Raw genomic sequence first — 18497 nt, 5'->3', positions numbered from 1 at the left:
TAATATTGGCATACTGTATCTGAGTGTGGGCTTCACACATTTCATAAAGGTCTAAAAATTAGGCTTTTTAACTGCTGGGGGTGAGGGGTGAGAGGGGTGAGGGGTCGGGTTGGGACTTGCTTGGGGCCCCAGAATTCATAGAAATGTCCCTGATCAAGCCCAGTGTAGCCTACTGGCTGTGGAGACGGACTGACAATCTGATGACATTTATGATACAATTGTACTTCCTTTTAATCACCCGAAGGCTCAAGGTAACAGGCCAAAGTTATGTAATTAATCCATAATTTGTTTCTATGATGTAATACAGACCAACTACGAGGGCGGCCACTCTGAAATGGCACCATTCAGGTACCAAATTATTACGAGTAGGGTGATTTATATCAACAGATGTTGACATCTCGAAATGACACGAAATTTTAGGCCAACGCAGATAAAAGGTCCTTGCCTAGTTTTCTATTATCACGGCTTTGGAAAATAGCCAGCCACTATTAGTTGAGGAAATTGTTCTCCACATATCAGTCTCAAAGGGGGCAGACGAGTACTGACGCTGCGCAAAGAAGTGCGGTAAGAGCCTGCACGGATCTAGGTTAGCCCTCAGAGATTACATTCACTTGTTACGCTTCCAAAATCACCGCTCTAAGGCCACATTCTATGCAACTACAACAAAAGAATGGAGCTCTGCAGACAGATAATATTGAAAAAACTTGGCACTGCAGCACTGTAGCCAACACCTATAAAGCCTGAACGTTCCGTGGTATGTCCTCCGCTTACCTGGCATGCTTCATGAAACTGTTTCTTTAGTCCCGCTACTGAAAAAGCATAATCAATACAATACTGATATTCTAAACAATAATCGTACGCAAAGGTACGCGCACTAGCAAGCTGCTGCTGTTGTCGTGCCATTTGGGTTACGTGTTACTCCTCCTGCTCTCCTACGTCGTTATAGGCTCATTCGACTTCATGCAGCGCTGCGCAAATCTGGTTGAACGTAATGCTTGGGGGGGGGCATCACAGCATGCATCACTTTCACCCAGATCCGCGCAGCGTTGCATGTAGTTGAACGTGCCAGTCAATGTATCAGCGTATCAGTGCCTGGCAAACTGCTCCAAGAATGAGGTTCGCTCTACTATAAAGTTGCCACATACGATCTTTGGACAAATTTGGCATTTTCTCAATTGAGCAGGGTCCGTGTCAACGAGGCTAGTTGCCACAGGCCAGATTTGACGAAAACAATCTGCATTTTTCTGACCTGCAACAGAGTATCACATTGTGTATAGTGTGTGCAGTTGTGTGCTTTTTTATAATTAGTCAAGTGAGGCTATTAATCAGATTTCTTTATAATTGAATATTGACGGGTTCACATTTGTGAAACATAAAGCCATTCACATATTTAGGGTCTGTGTCCCTTGACACCTCAATGACACTAATGGCACTTCATATTGGTGCATAGTTTGCGATAAAGACAGAGAGAAAGAACTAGAACTGTGGACAACTCCTTGCAAAATGCATCTTTCACCTTATAAACTGCATGCATTAAGTTGCACCTTATAAACTGCAGCATTAAGTTGCGTCCTGTCCCACAAGTAATGACACTGTTGATGACATTCAGAATTGACAAAATATAAAGACAATGAGTGGATACAAAATGGCCTACTTTAAAAATGTCTTTACAGAAATGTATTGGAATATAGCAAGTCTCTTAAAAACCTGAGGCTAATGAACACACATACATAAACATACAGTGTAGAGGGAGAGCTAGAGAAAGTAATGACAATTTTATACAATAAAAACATAAATTCAAATTATAAAAGGCAGAAATAATGTGAATAGGCATGTATAATGTGGGGTTAAATAACACAATCAGTAGTTAACACTAATCTGGCACTACTGACGTGTCATCCGAACACTTCTTTGTAATAAAAGGCATCGTGAAAATCCTGAAACTATGCAAGTGTATATTACTGTGAATGGTACCAAAATATTGTAATTGCATCGTGTGTACATTTGAGGCTGGGTTACACAAAGCAACTTGCTATTAATCCTTTCTGGCTGATTTTCTGGCTTTGCTCTTCTATGGAAGTAGGAACAGCCACTACATCAAAAGGGATGAAACCAAAAAGGCAACCTCCAACAATTCTGCCAGATGTTGAGATCACTTTCACTTTATGTACCGGTACAACCACTGATGATTTTTGGCAACTGAAATACCTTTTTGACACTTTGATTTTGTTACCGCACCGGCCTAAATGAAGTAACTGCTCAAACTGATCTCAAGTATGTAGTATTGTTTAATTCTTCTTAGGCCTTTAAAGCATGCAAGTTTGTATTTTCTTGTTTGAGATGACCAATCTGTTCCGAAATCTGTACATCCATTCCCCACCAAGACCCTTTTCCAAGGTGTGTTTTTCGAGGTGTGTTTTTTGAGGTGTGTTGTGCATAATTCTGGTGCATTCTGTGGGTTTTCACGAGCATGTCTGTTGACATCCAGATTTAGTGTCTGTGGTCATGAGGTCTCTCTCTGCTCTGAGTATGTCTTGAGAAGCTGAGCAGCTTGTTTCTGGTTACATCTCACAGCTTCCTGTATTGCTGTATTGCCCCACCTGTGAACAACACACATCAGCACAATTACAACATCATCAAACTGATAGATTATGCCTTTTTGGAATATTATATATTGCTTATTATGTAACTCAAGTTTATTGGAATAGTATATATTGCTTATTATGTAACTCAAGTCATTGCATGTACTCTCACTGTATGTAAAGTTATGTAAAGTTAGGCTACAACGTGTCTTTTATGGAATAGTGTATTTTTACGCAGAGCTAAACTAATTATGTAACTGAAATAGCATTTCAGTATCTGTTGTGCCTATTACCTGTCTTTGACCAAACCACTAGCCCCTGTGTTCTCCATCAGGAATTTGATGACCTCCAAGTGGCCTTCAGAGGCTGCCACATGCAGGGCTGACCTCCCGTCATAATCCACCGCATTCATGTCAGCCCCAGAGAGGAAGTACCTGTGGCAGTTTGGAAAGAACAGCTTGTGGATTACAGTGGAGGTTTTCAGTTGATCTTTTTTTGTAGTCTTATCTAGCCAGAGGTTTCAGCAGACAACAATATATAAGATAACAAAAATGTAGTCTCATCTAGCCAGAGGTTTCAGCAGACAACAATATATATGATAACAAAATGTAAACTGTAGGGGAGAACTGGGTAAATTGAGCAAATTGACCCCCCCCTATTTCTAGGATCAATTTTATCATGTGACAGCATTTTAAGGAAGAGGGAATTATTCCTTACAATCTGTGGAAAAGTACAACACTTGGCAAATGTGGTAAAAAATATATGTGTAAAAATATGTTTTTTTTGCTTTCCAAGTGGATTGAATTCATGGCCAGAGTTAGGGTGATTTAGAGAAAACGTGAATAGAACAACACTCAGATGCATTACACCTTGTTTGGTGCCCTTTAAGCTATTATGTGAGGGCTAAATAAAATCATGAATGTTACCTTAGCTTGATGTCAGAAGCATTTTCTTTCAAAATGGTGGTTGTGGGGTAAGATGAGCCACCAGGGCTGGGGTAAGTTGAGCCAGCTCACTAGTACTTGTATTGCATTCTATATGGTTCTTTAGTGTTACTAAGAGCTAAAGACATTAGGCAGGAAATTAATCTCATCAATTAAATGGGCAAATTCAAAGGTAAACAGGCGACCAAAAATGTTATAAGCCTAGATCTGTCTTGCCAAATTTTCAGTTGAATGTTGGTGTTTGTTACCCTGGAAATCCAGAGTTCTCGCGAAAGCACAATGGAATTGTCTCTGCGAGACACTCTGGCAATGAGCAATGATGCACGTTACTTTTACCCTTTACCCCTTGCATCCCGTGGAACCAATCAAATCGGCGTATCTGATATAGGCGGGCCAGAGGCGAGCTAAACTGATGACGACAGCCAGGGGGTCAAGAGCGTGCAGATTAGCTTCGGCATGTTAGCATACGCCATTTTCAAATATGGCGCTGCATGGAGCATTTGGAACCAGCTCCATGCACGAAAATCCATGTTGGGCACGAGCTCTCATGCGCGTACATGTTGGTGGGCGGGTACCTATCCGCCAGACGATCGGGTTAAAAATGTTCTGCCTGGCCCTCCCCCCTGGTCAAATTTTTTTTTCCAGGGGCCTCCTCCCGGCTCAAAAAAATTCTCCTAGGCCCTCCCTGAATCAAATAAAACTGGTCGAAAAATGAAGTTTACAAGGTTAAAACGGCCAGCAAATGTCATAAGCACACATACACACACACGGGGCTACAAAACAGTGTTGCGCGGGTTTGGTCACAAGCGGCCCGCGGTCGCCCGATATTTTAATCAACCCGACCGCAACTTGGGCCGCGAATATTAATTAGGACAAAATTATACCCGACCCGCGATCCGACCCGCTTATTTACAGAATGTGTGCTTTTGGTTATAGCCTGCATGCAGTAGTCCATTTCTGTAAAACAAACTAATTTATTTGCGAAACTTTATGCAGTAGAACTACACGCAGGCATGCAGGACATAATGTTTGCGCAGGAGAGAGAATGAGAATAAGAGCGCAAGCACGCACGCAACCACCAAAGATTAGAACACTAGGATAAGATTTGGCCATGGACATACTTCTTTCGAAAATAGAAATAGGGAGGCAAGGTAGGCAAGAGAGATATTGCTGGTCAAAACGTTAGCGTAAGAACTGGTTTAAAATGCTGAATGAAGCACAACGCTTTACTAAAGCACATCCACTGTTTAAAGTCACAAACACAACGAACTAAGGTAACTTGTATGCATGCGCGAACCTATACATACCGGTAGATATGGCTGTCTGTGTCATAAGATTTATTCCTGCAGGCTGCCCACCATAACTTGTACTACTGTCATCTTCTTTAAGAACTTTTCCCAATATTTCCCATAGCCTATATCGCTTTTCCTGAAGGGGTGTCTTTATTATTTTAACTCGCGTCTTCAGCTTCTTTACTGTTGACTTACTGTATTGATGCTTTACTGTATTGATGCTAGCCTTCTCGTGATATTTTAAGTAGGCCTATTTGTAGAAAATATATATTTAATTAATTTTAACTGACCCGCCCGCAAACGACCCGAATATCATTCAAATATTTGGTTTATGACTCAACCGCGGGTGACCTGCAAGCTTACGAGGGGAGTTGTGGGAGATTCAGGTAGGGTTGCGACTTTTTGGACTCGCCAACTCTGTCAAAGAGATGTGAATCATGTTTTGGCCTACAAACCTTTTAAAATATCGAAAACGGATCATTGATCAGGGGGAAAAAATATCATGGATCAGGAAAAAATAATTTTCCTCGGCCCTCCCCCCAGGCCAAAAAAATTCTCCTGGGCCTTCCCCTAAGGCTTAAAAAATTCTCTTAGGCCCTCCTCCCCCTGACGACCGGCCCTCCCCCCCGGTAAATATCGTACAGTCCCTTATTGCCGCGAGGCATTCCAGCCTACGAATTTAATAAAAAGTAAACCATGCATAATTAAAAAAAACCTCAATTTAGGCTACTTCGCTATGCAATAAGGATTCCATTAGAGCACAGTGCACGTTCAATGAATGAAAAAGGCCTTGTCTCGCAATAAACAGCTGGAAATTCCAACACTTTTTCAACTACACGAAACTTTACAGTGATCATCAAATACCCTCTAGATTTAAATGCCCATCAGCCTCAACATTTAACTATATAATACAAGTCAAAAAGTAAATTAAATCCCATACCAAAACCGAAAATCGTCTGCGTTTGATAGCTGGTATGCCGCTCCAAACAAAACGCATGTCTCACAATAACGTACAATGTAAGAAATAAAGGTCTGCCTCGAATAAGCATAGGCTACCTCAAATAAATACCTGTGCTTTGCAGCCTAAGTAAATAGCAGACCCTGGACATAATTTAGGATTTACGGAAATGCAATCATACGATGTTGGACGCCTGGCGATGCTCTGGCCGTCTACTGTGCCTCTGACACCGCTGCCTCATTTGGATGGTAACTCCACAGGTGAGCGCGAAGATTGGACGTCGTGGATGCGTAAGTAAACTGTTTTTTGCTGAGTCCGCAGACAACATTCTCTTTAACCGTTACTTTACCATCTGCGGTGTACAACTCAAAGTAAAGACACCACATTTTAGATGAGTTGGGGACGTAATTGTCCGCTCAGGCTGACCGTTCTGTGCGTTATCTTCAATTCTATCTTCAATAATATTGAATATCTTCAATATAATTTTCAAAACAGGGTGGCTATTGAGGGCTCTGGCTCCAGTCATTATTGTGGCTACTAGCTATTATTGGCTTGATTTGGTCATGGGCCAACGCTAGAATACGTTTAGAGCACCCGCTATGAGATGGCAAACAATAAAATAAAAAACAAACTAATCATAGACTGTAAAAATGCGCTACACTTGGCACTAAAAACCGAATAGTTTATTTATAGTTCGACTACGGATATTTCACGTCAAGTTCGAATGCATATTTGCAGCAGGACAGCAAGCAGACCGCTCTTAGTTAGAGCCGCTGTGTTATCCAATGAAATTAAGTTGCGCTTCAGGGCGACTCCACTCGGACTCCATGCGCGTTCCCGAGCAACTTTTTCTTCTTCTTGTTACGTGGCAAGCAAAGTATGTGCATTATCGCCACCCTCTTACTGGAGGACAACTCTCTTTTTACAGAATATCCAATAAAAATCGACGTGGTTCATGCGTCATTTCCAGCTTTAGAACTTGGCGCATGGTCAGAGCCGACTGGCGCTGGATCCGAGCCCCAGTGTTCAATATGGCGTTGACTATGAATTGGCCGGATTTACTAGCCTAGCCTCCACCATTCATTTGTATGGAGGGCGGGACTTAGTCACTCTCTCCAGTTATATATAATACCTCCATGACGACAGCGCTGCAACATTGGAGGTCACTAAACATTGGTCGTAGTGTTATCCAATTGCGTGCAGTGAGATTTTCAAATGCACGCTTGGTGCCACCCCTTGAGTTGGGCCATTACATTATTCGAAGCCAGACCCTTAATCTTTCTAGATTACCAGGGTCTGGATTTTCCAGGTTAGGTGTTTGTTACTGTTTGTAGAAATTAAATGACTGTTTTAAGAAAATAAAAATGTTTTACCTGAAATCTTTTTGTTTCGTTTTGGGCCAACTTACCCCACACCTATGCTCATCTTACCCCACATATGGGGTAAGTTGTGCCAGAAGGCCAACTTTTTTGCAGAGAGTATAATCTCTTTACCCTTACAAGTTATCAAAGAGTTGTTGACTACAGAAGTTGTAGAAACACTTTGAGTTTGGTGTGAAGGTTACAAAACAAAACCTTTTTGACACATTAGAATGACAAAGAAGGTAAAAAATGGCTCATCATACCCTGTTCTCCCCTATATGACAAATTATAGGAGTTATTCAGTGCCACAATTTTTATGAGTTGACTCTAGACAGTGTTCTCAATGAGGGAGCACAGGTGGTCATACCTGCGCAGGGATGGCAGGTCTCCTCGGAAGGTAGCAAGCAGAATGTTCATTATTTGATAACCCTGCCGAAACGGTAAAAAGGAGGAATATGAGCGAGCGACGTCCTCACTTTCCTCACAGGGAACAGATTTGTATTCTCTAGAATATTCTCAAACAGTCTTGACATGTCTGTTAATTCTGAACAAGCAAAAAGCGGTGTGAGTAATTTAAAAAGTTGCAGCAAGATAACCTCAGATTCCACTTTCCACTGACGGTATGACAACACTTGTCTGAAAGGAGTCCTGATGTCAAAACTATGCAATTGGAAGGACGAGACTAGTTCCTAAGGAGAGAAAAGGAAATGAATGGTGGTTAGCCCTTCCACATCACCATGTGGCCAAGATATGTGATATTGCTTTGGTTGAACTACCTCACAGAAATGCACAGCCTTCCAGGCATTTCCAAAGGCATCTAGTTCAGGTGACCAGGCCATGAGGCCGAGAACGCCGGGCACCACTATCAACACGGCACCAGACCTGCTGGATTTCGCTGGAACAGAAGTCTGGAAACATGTTTTGACAAAATAGGTCACCGTAAAAACATACTGCACAGACAGGTTAACCAATCATGGTTCAAATCCTGTCAAAATCAATAATCAATAATCCAAAAGGAAATGCCGTTGAGAGGTACACTGCTATCAAAGCCCCATCTAGCCCACCTTGAAATGGAATATCCTGGAGTAGTCATTCATCCCAGCCACCTGCATCATGGACAAACTATTGCGTACTGCTGAAGGCGACAGGACCTGGTCCCCTGACAGTGGACAAAGGCCCCCATTGGCAAATGTGGCAGCCAAGGCAGCTCCTGACTCACAAGTGACCTCTGTTGATGAACACTAATGACAAATACCTCATCAGATAGGTTTCATTCCAAAAAGACAAAATGAAATGTGAAATATGTCGCTTACTTGTAACATTAGATCCAGGGTAGCATTAATGTCCACAGACTCTGGAAAGCACTGAAAAATATAGGGAAGGATGTAACATGCAGTAAGAAACACAGGAGGTACATTTGATGATAATGCGAAGTAACATACTTTCATTTCTTGAAGGTAGAAAGATAATGCATGGAGTCGAATACTGTCCTTTCTCAGATTCTGATGACTATAAAAAGCAAACAGAAATCATATCAACATCTAACAACAAACATCAGTGCACAGGAACCAAGGAGCGCTGAAATGAGATTTATTGTACCTTGTGCAATTTAAGTTTGCATGTTCTTTATTGCATAATCTCCTGATGACATTCAAGACCTGCAGTCAGTGGGAAAGTAAAATTGCACAATAGTTCAATACACCATATGAGTGTGGATCATGCTACGCCATGTCCCACGTTACTGCGGTCTGCAAATGGACAGCACTGACTTACAGACTCATACTTCTCCTCCTCTTCAGGGCCAGGTCTCCCGGTCAACTGCAGAGATAAAACATCTGTTACACGAGGAGAGGAGGGAAATGACCGAAACATGAAGCAGACGCTTCAGGGAGCTTTAGTGATATATAACAGAGGAAAGTTCTTTAAAACATGAAGCAGACGCTTCAGGGAGCTTTAGTGATATATAACAGAGGAAAGTTCTTTTCCACACCTGCAGCAAGGATGTGCAAATGATGGCACCTGTCTCTGTGAGAGGACTGTGTGGTACTCCTAAGAGACAGACAAACAGAACATGGAGACTAGTCTCTGTGAGAGGACTGTGTGGTACTCCTAAGAGACAGACAAACAGAACATGGTGACTAGTCTCTGTGAGAGGACTGTGTGGTACTCCTAAGAGACAGACAAACAGAACATGGAGACTAGTCTCTGTGAGAGGACTGTGTGGTACTCCTAAGAGACAGACAAACAGAACATGGAGACTAGTTTAACATATCACGTGTTCTAGTGCCAAGAAATCGGCATCATAATCCTAACTGCATATGTACATGATCAGCATTATGGTGCTTCAGACAGTAACGGCACAAACAGTCCCTTGTTATACTCTTGCTATACTCTTATATTCTTTACACTTACAAAGGTAAACCCTGGACCCTGACTACAATAACATAATAGAAGTCTAATAACATCTTGCACCTAGTCAGTGGCTTAATGTGGTGATTTACTTTGACGTACCAAAATGTCTCCCATATACAGTACTATATGCTATTTCCTTGCAAATGCATATTCTGGATTACTGTGCTGTTCATTTAATGCCAGGCCAGTCTTCCATGAGGACCTATAATATGTGCAGATGGCCATGCTGTGTGGAGCGCTCTAAGTATTCACCCACAGCTACTTCTGCCACCTCCTGCATCAGTCTCTAGTACTACTGCATCAATATGATGTCCAGTCCAACCTGTATCAGTCTCTAGTACTACTGCATCAATATGATGTCCAGTCCAACGAGGTGTTTGTGTGAAACACAAAGCCTTGGATGCTCAAACTCAACATTCAAACCCATGTCAGTGCAGTGAAAGTTTGTGACCGTTTTTTTCCTTTCTGCACACCCATAAATCACTGCTTTCCCCAACATTATACTCCAACAACAGCAGGACTATAATCCTTATAGCCTTACCTTGTTTGGTCAGGGTAAAGGGCGAGTCAAACTTCGAGAACTCCTCAACACCAACGTATCTGTGCACACAGTCTGAGCCAAGCTGGTCCACCGCAAGGCTGTAAACCAAGGGCCATGATATCTCCCGCAGAACACAGGGTTCTGACCAGTCTCCTAGCGACAGCCTGGAAGCGTACAGACACAATACATTAGGTCAAATACACTGACATTTAGTACCAGTTCAAATGTCCTATATTACAAACAAATGTGTATTGATATTGGGAAGAAGAGAACATTTAATTGAGTACTTAGAGAAGAGGACTGTTACTGAGAAAATAGTACACAAATCACACAGTGACTAATCCTCATAAGTTTAATATGCAGTCATATAACATGGTCCTCGTCATTTGAGAATATAAAGAGACAAATATTATGGAAATTACAATGGCAACAGCTAAAATATGGTAGCAACAGGTGAATGAAAGAAGAGAGAGGAGATGCATGTTTGGGTCGGTACCTCTGTCCATCCACTGTACACAGGGACACTCCCCATTTTCCAGAGTCCTCCCCTCCTGCGTCTTTATCCTGCTAAACGACACGTTCAACTTCTTTTGAAATCCCATACATCATTTATGGTTGTCATAGTGGATGATTTATTTTATACTAATTGGCATCAGAAGTAGGTTTCTGTCATTAAAATGGAAGACTGGTGCAAACCTTCACAGATGAAAGCTGTTTGCATTTCACAAAGAGCTTCTGTGTTTCCTCTGTGAAGGTGAAGAAGTCGGGGATGACAAATCTCCCTTGTAGTGCTTTCAGGATGAACGATACAAAGCCTGTCACGCACCTTAGGAGGGGATATAGACGACAGCACATTTTCTGGATGCATCACAATGCTGGCAGATTGCAAATGTGGCAAACATTTTTTTAAACCCACAAATCACTGATAAAAGACAACGTTGTCCTGATTTATTCTCAACACGAGTATGAACTTGAAAGAACACTGGAGGGTTTTGACAACTGGTTTGAAAAATGGTGTGCATAGTCAGGGCATAAACAACCTCTCAGACATCTTCTATTTGGGCATGAAAACAAAAATGTTACCTGCCTCTTGGACAATGTAATATACATACTTTTGTACTTTAGAGGTAAAACTGAGTTTACGTCTCATACTAGCAACTTAAATAGTCAGAGACATCCTGGAGTAACCCGACACCCCTGCCAGCCAAACAGACACTTGCACAAGTGAATACTGAGCTGGGGCCAATAAAAAGGCAATGTTGTGGGTCTGACCTCTGAAAGGTGTTCCTGTCAACGGTTCCATCTGAGTCCTGTAGCTTTCTCATCAGTATGTAGCAGTCTTTAATCCTGGCGTCTGATCTCTGGACTCCAGAAGTCCACATAGGCTGTAGGACACCGCAGAACAGAAGCACATGTTTGAAATGACGGTTTATCTCAGTGTACAACTACAGTGATCCAGTCCAATGGTCCATACCTCAAAAAAGTGATTTGTGTTCACTCTTCCATTGGAGGCAAAACTGTCAAAGAGGACATCAGCCGCCCTGCCCATAGATCGATAAACTACCGTTAATAAATGCATGCTGTATATAAATATATGACAGGATTACTGCCTTGTTAAGTACTTGTAGCATTGCTCAGTTTTGGGCAGCACACAAATGTAAGTTCTTGTGCTCGTATTGGGATTTGAAAATCGTATCAGTGCATCTCTACATTCTTCCTGGGGTTAGAACTGCTATTATCACAACAACACACAAACCTATCAGCTTCAGCTCTGTCCTACTGTATGGCGAGCATATGGTGTGGGCTCACCCTTTGCGCTTAAGTTGCCCTTGCTGGGCATCAGGTCTGCTAGCGCTGTGCCAGGCATGGGGGGCCTGTCTCTCATGGTCACCTTGGGCCAAGGGGGGCTTCTGGCCGCCATTCCCAATGAAAGATGGTAAGCCTGAAACAAAAAGATAAAGTAAACAGCAATCTGGGCACTAGATAAAGTAAACAGCAATCTGGGCACTAGATTTCAGATACTTTTTGGAAATGGTTGTGACACAGAATAGGGGGATGGATGCAATAAGACAAAAGAGAGAAGGAGAGGAGGAAGTAATCGCGCTGCGCGACACATCTTTAGCTCCACCTGGAGGGGGGGGGAGTAATCGCGCGGCGCAACACATCTTGAGCTCCACCTGGAGGGGGGGGGATTAATCGCGCGGCGCGACACATCTTGAGCTCCACCTGCTTACCTGCTGATCCTGGGCTGACAAAGCTGACAGGTCTCTGAGATGGAAAAGAATTCCTTGGCAACGGATGTGGAATATTTCCTGGCAGAGGAGCTTCCTGATATTAAAAAAAACAACAACAACACATCAAAGATCTTAGAGAGCCTTAGTGAAATGGGTATTCAGTACTCAGGAGGTGCTTTTCCATTTTCTCTGAATGTCTCTACTGTAGTAAGTGCATCAAGAAAAGAGGAGCCAGACAAGCCAATTTGTTATTTCAAAGTACATGACAGTTTGTATAAAAGGTTTGACAACTTTTTGTATTCAAAGCGAATTTCCCATTCATAGAGTTCCAGCAAAACCTTTGATGTCTGAACAGACACAGGTGCTACATTGTGTAGAAAACTTAATTGTTACCTTTACAAGTCCCCACACAGGCAGATATATGTCTTAGCCAGCAAATGGCGCAAAACCTCAGGGGGTATGTTTTACAACAGGTAAGAAATATTTGAACTGAGTCACAGTCTCTGCACAGGCACGTCGAGTTCAATTTATACAAGGCAGAACAAAGCAGCTTTATAGTTGGGGCACAAATCATGCCTCCCAAATCCCTGGGTGCAAATATGAATCATTTGATCTATTATCAAGGACAGGAGCTAACAATCATCACCACTAAATTTAATTCTCAATTTAAGTTATTCCATACAGAAATGTGGAGATATATTATGAAATGTATAAATGTCTCAATAGGTTTAACTACAAAACATGTCATGTCATACTGTGTCACTTCAGAAAGTGTTGATTTACATTGACTGAACTGTAAGCATTCATGTATGTATGTATGTGTGTGTGTGTGTGTGTGTGTGTGTGTGTGTAGACAGGTGGACAGGATGGCATTGACAGAGGAGGGTAGGGTCTCTACCTGGCTTTCATCTCCCTTCACAGGGGTCAAGTTCCTGTCCAAGTGGGCATCTGTTATTCCACCATTTTCTGAGAAAACAAAAGAATAAAAACACACATCACTCTTTCTTGCTCTTTTGACCTGAGATGTTTTTGTTCCTTGGCATACCCTAAACCTCAGCAGCCAGTTAACAAAGTTCCCAAACCAAACGAGAACGCACGTCACAAATTGGTTTCTATGGTGACAGATGACTTTAATTGTTTTATTTTAACATTTTCTCCACAAGCCTGCTTATTAAATCACCACATGAACATGCTGTTTTGGCTCCCTGAAGCCCTGGTGCCTGCTTTGGTGCAAAGCTTCAGGCTTCAGAGCTGTTTAGAGGACAAGCCTGTAAGATGAAAGGGGTGGCAGAATAGCCTTTGGCATTCGCTATTTTATACCGCGTCATGCTGGACTGTAACTCAGGCTATATGTACTACTTAACTCTCTAGTCTAAAATATCTCACGTTATAACTAAAATGAAAACGAATGTTAAAGCAAATCATGCGTTTGTCTCATATCAGCCCAAGTGCATCGTTGTAGTTGTTTTGCTTCACTCCTTTTTTTACAGTGAATTTGAACATTCCAGGCTGAAGAATGCAGACAGTTTGCCCAGGGCTCAGTGAGTGCAGACAGACCCAAGTCTTCATCTGCCACACACACAGTCTGAAAGGAGAAACAGTCCACCTCAACAATAATATATACAGCAACATGCTGTAAAACCATCTGCTGTCTAAAATGATGTGTACAGAGTAGAATCGAATGCAGCTGCTGTAAATAAGATATATGTTATTGCGGTCATGTTCTAGATAGATAGATAGATACTTTATTCATCCCGAGGGAAATGTTAGGCATCAGTAGCTTATACAACCATAACACAACAAACACACATATATCTCACATATAAAAATCACTCAAAAGTGAAAATCACTAGACAGATACACTGAATTACTGTTTGCGACTGGTTTTTGAATGGCATGAAAAGTCAACATCTTTACTTTATCCTGACTCTTTTTTCACACGGGAAACATAGAGTGCCACATCACATCTCTTTAGAAAGGGTTTCAAGTTCACCACAGCTACTTCCTGCTCACATATCCAGGCCCAGACGCTCACCACACGTCTCATGAAATGAGTGTGTCTGGGCTGCAGATCCCTCGCAGTCCTGGATGATAATAGCTCAGTAGAGCTCCACCCACAGGACCAGGGCCTCTCACACCCAGAGGCCGCACTGGGCTGACCACAATGACACGCTAGCCGGCCGCACTCTGGCTCCACGTACCTCGCATGTCCTCCTCCTTGTTGGGCTCCAGGAGTTTGTTGCCATCCAGTCCTCCGTAGCGCTTCCGCCATTTGCGACGGAGAGATGGGGTTCTCTGGAAACTGGTGTGCCAAAATAAGACAAGACAAGTTTGTAGAACTACCAGCTTTCATTTGTTTCTACTTTGTTCAAACTCTAATATTATTCAAGTATAATACAGGCTGGGCATACTAGTAAGGAGACACAAGAGGGATAATGAACATGTGTAGACTGTGCTCTCTGAATCAATGCCTTGCGTAATACCTGCACTCAAAACTCATGTTTTCATACTGACCTACAATTCCCACGTGCATGTTTTCATGCTGACCTACAATTCCCACGTGCATGTTTTCATGCTGACCTACTGTACTATGAGGAACGCCAGTGCTATTTAGTGCTATGCCATCAGTGCCTATTTCAGGTGCTTTGTAGAATGTAGCTCAAGGCAGGAGTAGACGGAAACAAGTCTGCTCAAGTTGAGCATTTGAGCCGGGCAATCATGACCTGGTTATCAATTGTCACTGACAACACAGTGGGAAGGGCCTGAGCTAATGCACCCTTTCTGCTGCTGGACCCTTTGACAACAGTGCCACGTCTCATGTCCTCCCGAGAATGAAAACAGTTGGATTCAGAACTAGGCTATTATCCTGGAGGACAGCATCTTTGTTTTTGTTTTTTTAAGTTTGAGTTTTAATCATATCTAACCGTTAGCATCTCCAAGTTACTGAAAAAGTGTTAAACAAATAATAATCATTTTAAAAAACTTACCAAAGGTATGGATTTTCCTCTGTGTCTTGACTTTGATTGTTTTCCATATTGCTTAAAGAGTATGATACTTTCTGTGATCAGGTAGCTGAAGAAATCTCGCGCAAACCTGAGCAGAAAATAACAGTTGTGTCTGTTTAAAACATAATCGGACCTCCTTGGGGCTCCTTGTTGTGTCCCAAGCCAGTGCTATTTGTGTCTATGGCTATAGCGTGTATGCACTCGCAGCTGACTGTCTGAATGAATGGGATGGAGTGAAAAGGGAGATGATGACGGGGAGGGACTTTCACTCAACATCTGGAAAGCAACACCATTAAGGGGGGCGGGGTGGGGGCGTGAACTGCTATAAATAGTTTGAGAATTTCAACTTTTAGCGCACCAAGTCATTTTGTGTGCTATCTGGTATTAGTAATGTACATACATAGCTATTTGGCAAGGCAATGTGCAACGGCCTAGAACCCATACAATGAAACTTAATTTTAGGGAAATTACCATAGGCTATAACAGCAGAATACACTGCAGTATATTATTGCATGCAGTCGGCTATGGACAACAGAAGCGACCTTAGAGTAGGCTGCCTGAAAGACCGGAAATATATGGACAAGCAAAAGGGAAACATGTTATTACAGGCTACTATAAAAGATGACCTAGAAGTCACAACACTCACTGAAATGCCAAACAACGACGTTGTTTGCGGTTTGCACTGTTTAGGAAGTTCAATCTGCACATTCTCTTTGCAGCATTGACGCGTAATCCGCAGCGTGAACGTAACATTTCCTGTCATGCGCAATCATTCAGGAAGTAGGCTAGCCTTCAGCTCGCTACCGCATGCCATGTAAATGTTTTTTAAATTATAATAATAAAAACGAATTTAAGAATTGCCGTTGTAGTGGAAGCAACGGGCACATGAGTTCACTCGGTTCTTCTTTACGCTTGGCTTTCAGGTCATCATTTAAGCCTCTGGACTTTAAAAACTATTGTACATTCTCAAGGAATATTACACATTTTCGCACTGTGTTTACTGACTGTCAGAAGAGTTCGAGGTTCTTGTGTCAGCTACATCAAAATCGTTTCCTTTGGAACAAAGACATGCCAAAGAAAGATAAACCGGTAACGTAAAGTTTAGTTAGTGCGCCATCACCAAAATACTCACAAACCCTTCAGACTTACTGCCTTGTATTGTATTGCAGTGGCAGTCTCCACAGGCTTCCATGGTATTAGAGTGATGCTGTATGCCCCTGTGTAAATGTATCCAATGTGATTATGCCTCTGTCTGTAGGGTAAAGGCGCAAAATCACAGTCAGAGGAGACCAAAGCAGCAGGCCCAGTTTCTCGAAATAAAAACGGAGGGATTTCCATAGCTGTACATGCGAAGCCTGGGTCCAAGCAGAATGCCATTACTAGTAGGTGAACTTAAAGCAAACAAGGATTGGCTTTTAAAGTGAAGATCGTTTTGAGAATTGATCAGTTGTTCATGAAGAACATGTTGCGCACAAGCCACCTGTTATCGTCATATTTGATGGCAGTATGCATTTATTATCTTTGTGGTGACAACTTTACTTGTGTTGTAGATGTGTCGTCAGAGGCAGTAGGTGTCGCTATCGCTGCACCCCCAACTGATGGTGAGGCCAATTCTGAGCTTGTCCGGTATCTATCCAAGGTGCTGAATGTGAAGAAAAGCGAAATAGTTCTGGACAAGGTACGACTTGAAAGAGAGAATATCACTGTATTCACGCACCACACATGTCTCATGCGATACATATATCACTGTATTCACGCACCACACATGTCTCATGCGATACATATATCACTGTATTCACGCGCCACACGTGTTTCATGCGATACATATATCACTGTATGCGCGCGCCACACGTGTCTCATGCGATATGGTTAGCTTTTGTATCATATCTCTACTACAGGGTTCAAGATCTAGAGAGAAGGTCATTAACGTGTCTGCATCATTAAGCCCCGAAGAAGTCCTCCAGAGACTGAAGGCAGAGTCCACGCAGTGATTTCTCTGAAGCTGTCTTAGGCCTACTTGATCAAGAAACACAGAACATGTTTGTGGAAAGCCTACTGAAGACAAAACCTTTGAATTATATTGCCATGCCAAGTGATTTGTTATAATAACCGACAACATATTTCTTCAATTAGACTGCCCTGTTTTGCATTGTTGAACCATAGCACATCATGGTGGAAGACTTCAGTTTCCAAGTCACTTGAACTAAAACACTATGCCTGTGGATATGTAGTTACCCTAGGTATTGTTTCGTCAAAATATACTGTGAGGGAAAACGAGCAAGCAGGTTAAAGCACAGAACTCCACAGAAAAATATAATCTAGAGTCAATATCGTGACGTACTCTAATGCAGCAACAGAGACTGACACCGTCCAGCATCTCCAATGGCCATGAGAGGCGTTTCAGATGTGATTTAAACTGTTATAGAGACACATTCATCACTGAGAAAAAGAATTTAATTAAGATGTTTAATTAGGAATTTACAATTAATCAAAGTGACAGCAGACTTAAGGGATATTTGTATTGCTTGACAAATGGAGAGGTCTGTGGTTGGCATTTTCATTTGTTTAATTTCATTAAATGAAATGGTTGTTGAATTAGTTTGGTTTTATGTTTTGTGAATATCTAATGTGGCTGATAGAAATGACAGGGCTAATGTTACAAGAAATTATACAAGAAATTATACAACTGTGGACAATTTGGCCTCATTACATTACATTACATTACATTTGGCTGACGCTTTTTTAGCCAAAGCGATTAACAACATGGTGAACATTTTAAGTTTTAGAGCAATTCTCAACAATTTTAGGACAATTTAAAAAACATTAGAGTACAGTAAGAATAAGTGCATCAGTGAGTGCTGTTTTTAACAGTTACGTGTCAGTTTAAGACGGCTGGTGAGTGCTAGGATCAGCAAGACTTGTAAGTGTTGCTATGAGAGGAGATGTTCTCTAAAGAGCTGGGTCTTCAGGAGTTTTTTGAAAATGGAGAGGGATGTCCCTGCCCTTGTAGGAACTGGCAGTGTGTTCCACCAACGAGGAACAACAGATGAGAAAAGTTTGGATTGGCCTGAGCGTACCGGTGGTAGAGCTAGACGTTGTTCGTCTGAGGAGCGCAGAGGTCTGGAGGTAGCGTATGTCTGTATGAGGGCATTCAAGTAGGTGGGAGCA

The 18497-nt window shown here is 42.1% G+C and overlaps 2 protein-coding genes across 2 annotated transcripts; one reads left to right on the top strand and one right to left on the bottom strand.

Annotated features, from left to right (window-relative positions):
- Nucleotides 1-1319: 1319 nt before the first annotated feature.
- On the bottom strand, nucleotides 1320-16066 carry glsl (glutaminase like). Its single transcript, XM_076271607.1, has 22 exons — nucleotides 15976-16066; nucleotides 15312-15417; nucleotides 14526-14626; nucleotides 13223-13290; nucleotides 12325-12418; nucleotides 11900-12032; nucleotides 11565-11631; nucleotides 11363-11475; nucleotides 10787-10916; nucleotides 10587-10654; nucleotides 10091-10254; nucleotides 9128-9186; nucleotides 8911-8955; nucleotides 8737-8795; nucleotides 8580-8646; nucleotides 8451-8501; nucleotides 8202-8378; nucleotides 7914-8045; nucleotides 7734-7826; nucleotides 7505-7566; nucleotides 2876-3016; nucleotides 1320-2600 (listed from the first exon to the last, which is right to left on the bottom strand). The coding sequence occupies exons 2-22, from the start codon at nucleotides 15356-15358 to the stop codon at nucleotides 2504-2506; spliced, it is 1968 nt and encodes a 655-aa protein (XP_076127722.1). The 5' UTR covers nucleotides 15359-15417; nucleotides 15976-16066; the 3' UTR covers nucleotides 1320-2503.
- A 33-nt stretch (nucleotides 16067-16099) lies between these two features.
- Nucleotides 16100-17924, top strand: cunh15orf40 (chromosome unknown C15orf40 homolog). Its single transcript, XM_076271608.1, has 4 exons — nucleotides 16100-16418; nucleotides 16588-16711; nucleotides 16880-17007; nucleotides 17228-17924. The coding sequence occupies exons 1-4, from the start codon at nucleotides 16137-16139 to the stop codon at nucleotides 17318-17320; spliced, it is 627 nt and encodes a 208-aa protein (XP_076127723.1). The 5' UTR covers nucleotides 16100-16136; the 3' UTR covers nucleotides 17321-17924.
- Nucleotides 17925-18497: the final 573 nt, after the last annotated feature.

Source organism: Alosa pseudoharengus, unplaced genomic scaffold (assembly GCF_046254945.1).
Source record: "Alosa pseudoharengus isolate Yale_2024_CS ecotype anadromous, Long Island Sound unplaced genomic scaffold, YU_APseudo_1.1 YU_APseudo_1.1_scf_10, whole genome shotgun sequence".
In the NCBI taxonomy this organism is placed as follows: domain Eukaryota; kingdom Metazoa; phylum Chordata; class Actinopteri; order Clupeiformes; family Clupeidae; genus Alosa; species Alosa pseudoharengus.
The sequence above is the reverse complement of the archived record's forward strand: the minus strand, read 5'-3'. Positions and strand labels throughout refer to the sequence as shown.